Here is a 7179-nt window from a genome sequence, read left to right as displayed (position 1 = left end):
TTGGTGAAAACATTTAAAGTCACTATTCATGGGCATCCCCCGGAGTTGTAGAGCAGAGTACACAGCTGAACACCTGATGAGAAAGTTAATGTATTACCTATGTAAGGAGTGCTGACTAAAGGCTAAGTGGCCTGTTGCTGTGTCCCTTGTCTCATAAACACGGCAAAACTGAAGCTTGTCATCTGTCAACAACAGACAGTTCCAATGGCAAGTGACTCCTCTGGTATTCTCACTAACCAGGAACCTCATTTGTGGTGAAGAAATATGGAAGACTGGATGGAAGAACACTGTTATGTCCTCATGTGGCAATAAGAGCAGGAAGGTTAAGAAAGGTGTGTGAAGGAAAGGGAGTTTGTAGTCCTCCTTTAGAATGTGGAGACAGGCCCTGGGTGAGGCAGGGGGAGTTTTGTACGCCCTTCAGATTGCAGAGCATGGAAGGAGGCAAAAAAACATCACAGATTTGCCTCCCATGAAAGGGAGGAGCAAAACTGCAGTGCTCCGGAGATTGAGCGGGCGGATGAGCTCTGCCAGGCCATCGTGGCATGTCTGCAGCTGAGCTCTCACTTCCCACATCTCCTTTAGGAACAGCTGTGAGCGAGCTGGGCTCTCCTTCAGGCTGACAGGAGAAAACGATACTGCAGTGCACGTGATGACCATGCATGTGCCCACTGCTTCCGTCCCGTCCAAGGCAAGGAGCTCCCAGAGGCTTTGGAGTGACGCTGCGTGGGGAGCAACCATTCTATCTTAATACCAAAGCTTTAAATCAAGACAAGCTTGGACTTTCCTTACCAACAGCCTTGTGGACTATCAGCAGGCTTTATTCTGGAGTCTGTTACCAGTCTGTGGTTTTTTGTATATAACAAAACCATTGCAAAGCAGAGATGAGCCCTAAAGTGGAGATGCTGCTGCTTGCAGTGCATCTGGTTCTGTGGGCTGTCACAATGGCTCAAAACGCAGCGCTGTGAACCTCCAACCTGCCCTGCGTGCGCATTGGTGCCAGGGGAAACCAAACCATCGGGTCAGCAGGCAGAGTGCTAACCTGTGTTAAGTATCAAAACAACAACAGCTGCATTTTGTAGCAGTGTGAGAGCTCTGCGGGAGCTGGGGATGGGCTCACAAGCCCTGCGATGGCTGCTCCCATGCTCAGGCATTCTGCCCACGGAAGACAAATTAGCAGCAGCTGTTCCTGCAGGCGGGCAGCAGGAGCCAGCCACGCTCCCAGGGCTGGGCACGGGGAATCTGTCGAGCCCAGCAGAATTCTTCCTCCGCGTCACAACGTGCCACAGGGATCCGATAGAGCAAAAAAACCCCTTCCGTCCGTTTGGTCCGAGAATAAAAAGCAGTTCTCTTGCAAAGGGAAACGCGGCCCGAAGCGCAGCCTGCATCAGAGAAAGGAGAAAGCAGCGGACTCAGAGCTCGGGTGACGTGAGACAGATGCAGAACCACGGCGTGGAACTCCGTGCGTGATCGACGAAAAGCTTTCCAACTTCCAGCTCAGAGCAGCGCTGCAGCCACCACCGCACAATCGCAACGCATTTCCTGCCCGGCGCGGTGCTCACTCGTTTCTCATCCCCGAATCAATCCGGAGCCCCAGGAGCTGCCTGAGAGCGGCTGCCCGCCGCCCTTCGCAGCCATTCGGCAACGATAAAACAGACGCGGGGCGGCGGTAAAGGCTCGGAGCGGGGCAGCGCCGAGCACCGCACGGCCGTCGGGCGGGAACCAGCGGCGCGGGGCCGGCTGCCGTCCGGGCGAATGGCGGGGCACGCGGAAGCGGAAGCGGTGCGGGCGGGGCTGCGGGAGCGGCGGGCATCGCGGCGGGCGGCCCCGGGGGGCTCCGTAAGGCGGCGGGTTACGCGTGGCCGCTGGCGTTTTGCGTTTGCCGCTCGTTCCCGAGCTGAGAGCTGTCGTTTATCGTCTGCGCTGAGCGCGCTGCGGTTCTCAGGTGCGTTCGGATGAGCGGTGCTTCTCGCTGTTCGGCTCGGAGACCGGGGTGATGCCGTTTTCTTTGCCTCCGGCTTCTGAAATGCGCGTGGTGACCTGGCTTCTGCTCTTTTAGGCCCTTAAAAATGGGGAACACGAGCAGCGAGCGAGCCGGGCTGGAGCGGCATGGGCACAAAGCATCCCGGGCTGATGGTGCGGGAGGAGCTGGCGGCACCAAGGATGGGGACAGACCCAAGATCCTAATGGACAGTCCCGAAGATGCGGACTTGTTCCATTCGGAGGAGATGAAGGTAGGCTGCCGCTTGCTTTCGGATGCCTCACAGCCTTACCCGTTAACTGCAGTGCCCCGTCTTCCTTCCCATCCTTAATGCTCTTGCAGTCACCCGTGTTGTTTCATCCGTCTGTTATTTTTCATATGAAAAGATCCCTTAGCTGCTTTTTTTGCTCATTCTGAGGGGGATAGCTGGAAACTTCTTGCTATGTTTTGGGTTTTGTGAGAATACCTAACAGCTGTGTGCTGTAACTTTGCTGTAACTTTGCTGTAACTTTGCTGTAACTTTGCTGTAACTTTGCTGTAACTTTGCTGTAACTTTGCTGTAACTTTGCTGTAACTTTGCTGTAACCTTTCCAGATCTAACCTCGAGTTTTGTGCCCACCCCAATCTCACTGCTTCTTAAGTGTACTTCCTCTTAATTATTCTTTTCCTCACTCCTTACAGCAGTGTATTTTGAAAGCTTTCATGAGCTCAAGTTGTTTCTTTCTTACGTTACCATCCATTCTTTCTATCAATGTGGAAGGCTTTTAGCATCTTTGCAAAGTACTTGCTAACAAATGTAAGTCTAATCTTATGAAATTGCACCTAAGCACAGAATTAAATGGCGTGAAATGCAAGCTGTCTAAGGTTGCAAAGAGGGAACTTGTATTGATCAGGATGTTGTGCTCATAGGCGCCACTGGATAAAGAAGAGTTCCTGGCTTGGCAACAGGATCTGGAAGTGAGTGATAAAACCCCCACTCAAGCTCGACCAACAGTCTTTCGCTGGACCGGAGGAGGGAAAGAAGTGTATTTATCTGGGTCCTTCAACAACTGGAGTAAAATTCCTTTGACGAGGAGGTAACACACTTCTGCAGTGTCAGTGATGTCTAGGAATGATTAGAGCAATGGGAAAAGTGCTTAGCTGATACTTGTGTCATACTGTGCTTTAATGTACTGCTTGGCAGCTGCTCTCCTTCAGCTCCCCAAGATTGAGTTTCTTTTGGTTTTTCCTTTTTGGTTGGCTGGGAATAAAAGTTGGGTTGTGTGGCAATGCCCTGAAAAAAGCAGGTTCATCTGCTATCAGGTTTGGTACTGCAGGGGAGGAGATATCTGAGCTGTTTAGAGGCTGTTTGGGAATGGCATCTGCTGAAGTATCGGAGTTCATTGTGCTCTTTGCTTCAGAAGAAGTGAAGAGATGCAGTGGCATCAATGGCCTGTTTGAGCTTGTATGGGAACTGTTGAGTCCCAGCCTGAATTGAGCAGCTGGGGAAAGGTCCCAGTCAGCCCTGGGAGCACAGGTGAAGGCAATTCAGCTGTCTGATAGGAAGAGGTGGAGCCTGGCTGCACCTCTCTTAGACCTCACTGAAGAGCTGGCTGTCACTGGGGAAAGATCTGTGGATGCATTTTGAAGTTTTTGCATGCTAAGGGGGTTGTGTCTGTGCTACAACGTTTGTCACAGTGTGTAGGCTGGTTCATTTCTCAGAGTATTTCAGGGGTGACTGTTTGTCTTCAATTGCAGTCACAACAACTTTGTGGCAATCCTGGACCTGCCAGAAGGAGAGCACCAGTACAAGTTCTTTGTGGATGGGCAGTGGACACATGATCCTTCAGAGGTAGTATTTTCTTCAGTGCACTGTATTTCTTCCTTGAGGTATGTGAAGAGAAGAAACTGGTTGATTTCTGTACCAGTAGATGTAGATGGTTTTTTGTTTATTAACAATAGAAACAGATGAAGCTGGTGAGAGACAGTGATCCCTGCAGGTGATGCCATCAGACTTACAGCCCCCAAGGACTGGAGGCTGTGTAACAAATGGGCGTTGAGATCTGTTGGGTCTTCATTTTAAAGGGATTGTGAACTTTTCTTGTCTGGTGCCCAACTGTCTTGTAAAGCATTACAGCATTGCTGACAGCCCAAATCTCCCTGTGCTGTTCTTGCTGTCTGTGCCCAAGTCATGTGGACTTGGTGAGTTCAATTGACACAAGACCATCGCCAGCCCTAAATACTGCATCAGTCCCTTAACTGAACAGTCCACTGCAGTGGTCAACTCCTTCCCCATCTGGTAACCAGCCTGTTTTAAAAGCAAAGTATCTCATTTGTGCTAATTGCATAATTTTGAGAATCCTAATTGTCTGCAAGCATTTTTATTCTGGCTTCTGTATCTTCACTTCCCAGCCTGTTGTAACCAGCCAGCTGGGTACTGTCAACAACGTCATCCAGGTGAAGAAAACTGACTTTGAAGTATTTGATGCTTTGATGGTGGACTCCCAGAAGTGTTCCGACATGTCTGGTATGAGCTTGTTAGTGATTTTTGTATCATGTTTTTTAAAGCTGTTCAAACTTTCACCTTCCCTTATGCCTGGAGTTAGAGCCCTATATAAATTCACCTCCCTTTGTGTCAGGCTCTCAGGCATCACAAATGCACAGAGGAAGAAAGTGGAAGTGTCTCTTTCCACCTTTTCCATGTCTGTGTGTGATTTTGGTCCTTCCCTCGGAGGTAACGCTCTGGCACAGTGTTTGATATTAAGTGTTTGCTGCACTAGTGCCTGGCAGAGGTGGTAGGGAAGGTCTGGAGTGCAGTAGGCACTCAGCACCCAAACCCAGATAGCTGGTGTGAAGGCAGGCAGACTTTGGGTATCTTAAATCACTTACAGTGACTGATCCTGTGGTATTGCATCTGCTGCTGCAGCTTGTGTGCTTTTAGAAGCCATGCTTTTCTTTTGGCCTCGTGTTCCTGGATATGAGAATTCACCTGGAGGACTGGAAGACATAAGTATAAAGAGCAGATATTTAAGAGTAAATATTTCACATCTCTCTGACAGAGTTGTCAAGTTCTCCTCCAGGACCGTACCACCAGGAGCCCTATGTCTGTAAGGCAGAGGAGCGCTTTAAATCTCCACCCATTCTTCCCCCACACCTGCTGCAGGTCATCCTGAACAAGGACACAGGCATTTCTGTGAGTACCTCAGTCTGTCTGCTGAATAAGGGCCTTGAGAACCCAAATGGATGGGGAAAAATCGGGGTGCAGACAGAGAGCACTCAAGGAAGAGCCTTAGAATAGATGCCACGTTGGAAAATTCCCTATTTAACACAGGGAGTTTTATGGATCCATCTGAAACAATTTCTCTAACTTGACTCTTATTCAAAATTGAAAAGAGAACTGGATTGCTGTTTTGCAGCCAGAAATCCCAATCTTTGAACTACAGCATTTAAAAGGTCAGAAGCACCTAAGAAGCAACTGAGATCTGCTCCATGGTGGCAGTGAGGACTCAGAGTTTCACGCTGGAGGGATCTTGGTTTGTTTTGAAACTTTGTCTGTGTTTGCTGGAGGGCCGTGTGTACGAAGCAGCGTGATGTATGTGAGCATGCAGCTTGTTGCAGATGGTGTTTATCACCCATGAGCCCTGAGAAGTAAACTGTGAGTTCTGTTGTTTTCACGCTGTCTCTCATTCTCTTTTTTTTTTTTTTTTTTTTTTTTTTTTTTTTTCCCAGTGTGATCCTGCTTTGCTTCCTGAACCCAACCATGTCATGCTGAACCACCTCTATGCCCTTTCTATCAAGGTGAGAGGCCAGGGCACATTCTTCACACTTGCAGCTTTCAGACAACCGTGTCATATGCTCACTTGTTTTCCATCTCTTGTAGGATGGGGTGATGGTGCTCAGTGCTACGCATCGTTACAAGAAGAAATACGTGACCACCTTGCTATACAAGCCAATATGAACATCATAGTAGCTTGTCACCAAGCGTTCTGGGCCAGTGCAGTCTCAGAAGAAAATGCTTCTCTTCACCAAATGTATTCCTCCTCTGTGCTGTAGCAAATGAACTCTGACTTCATGTTGTTTCTGAGACTTCAGGTTCTCCTACATTTGCCTTATTTTCCTGATCCCACAGTGGAAATTCTTGGAAATGGCAGCTTCGTGTCAGCTAGACCTATGGCAGATATGTCAGTGCCCACGGTCAGCTCACTTCAAAAAAGAAAAGCAAGCACCAATACAATAAGGCTGAAAAATGTGAGAGTAGTAAAGGTTAAGGACTTTCAGTGAGATAAATGATAAGAAACAAGCCAGCTCAAAGTCTAGGAAGTTCGGGGTTCTTGTGGAATCTCATCTGAGCTCAGCATTCAGCAAAAGCAAGCCTATTATAACTGCTTCATCACTTAGAATGCATCAATGCCACAGTTATTTCAGTAGCAAGTTCCAAACTCGCATGGCTGAAATAAGTGTGAATAGTGATGATTATTTTGTGGCAGCCTTTCTAGGCTAAACCATCAACACAATCACCTACGGGCTCATTTTTATTTTACAGTAGATTGGGATGCTCTGTTTCTACTGTGAATAGCTCTGTAGTTTTTCTCTTCGTGAGAACTGAATTACAACTTTTTCCCCTGTGGAATTTGTGGTAAAGACAATTGTTTTTAATGGCTGGGTTTTTCTGTCAATCCTAGATGTGTCTCGCAGTAATCTGCTTTTCTGCAACCAAATTCCCTTGCTGTCACCAATGACTTCGTCATGCAGGGTGAGGTAGCTGAAAGGACAGCAGTAGGTTCAGTGTAGGGTCTTGTTCTTCAGCAGCAGCCTCTGTCAGCCAATGCAAAGGTGACTGTAAGTTAGCTGTATCCCAGTGGCCAGACTTGACTGCTGGTCAAGTCCAGCTAGAGCTGGGCTCCTGCGCCGGGTTGCAGCATCGACTGCAGGTAGAAAATCCCTGGTGCTTCCAAAGCCAGGCCTTTGGCCACCTCTGCACATCTTTGTCTATTCATATTTTCTAAGGAAGTGAATACAGTAATACCAGGTTGCCTGTGTGTACTTACAGGTACTTGCAGCCTGTTTTATCCCAAAATAAATGCAACGCTAATGTAAAACTGCCTGCCAGCGTGCCTCAGGTCTGTCCTGGGGGAAGCAGCTTGGGGGTGACCAGCTGGGTCTGTTCCTGTTGGTGTTTGGTGCCTGAGAGCATCAGTGCCTGTGCCAATGATAACCAGCCT

The 7179-nt window shown here is 48.5% G+C and overlaps 1 protein-coding gene across 1 annotated transcript; it reads left to right on the top strand.

Annotated features, from left to right (window-relative positions):
* Window positions 1-2066: 2066 nt before the first annotated feature.
* PRKAB1 (protein kinase AMP-activated non-catalytic subunit beta 1) lies at window positions 2067-5915 on the top strand (the record flags this gene model as incomplete). Its single annotated transcript, XM_079544013.1, has 7 exons — window positions 2067-2231; window positions 2888-3054; window positions 3716-3809; window positions 4370-4484; window positions 5017-5150; window positions 5687-5755; window positions 5838-5915. The coding sequence occupies 7 exons, from the start codon at window positions 2067-2069 to the stop codon at window positions 5913-5915; spliced, it is 822 nt and encodes a 273-aa protein (XP_079400139.1).
* Window positions 5916-7179: the final 1264 nt, after the last annotated feature.

This window comes from Tetrao urogallus (assembly GCF_951394365.1).
Source record: "Tetrao urogallus genome assembly, chromosome: 17".
Classification (NCBI taxonomy): domain Eukaryota; kingdom Metazoa; phylum Chordata; class Aves; order Galliformes; family Phasianidae; genus Tetrao; species Tetrao urogallus.
The sequence above is the reverse complement of the archived record's forward strand: the minus strand, read 5'-3'. Positions and strand labels throughout refer to the sequence as shown.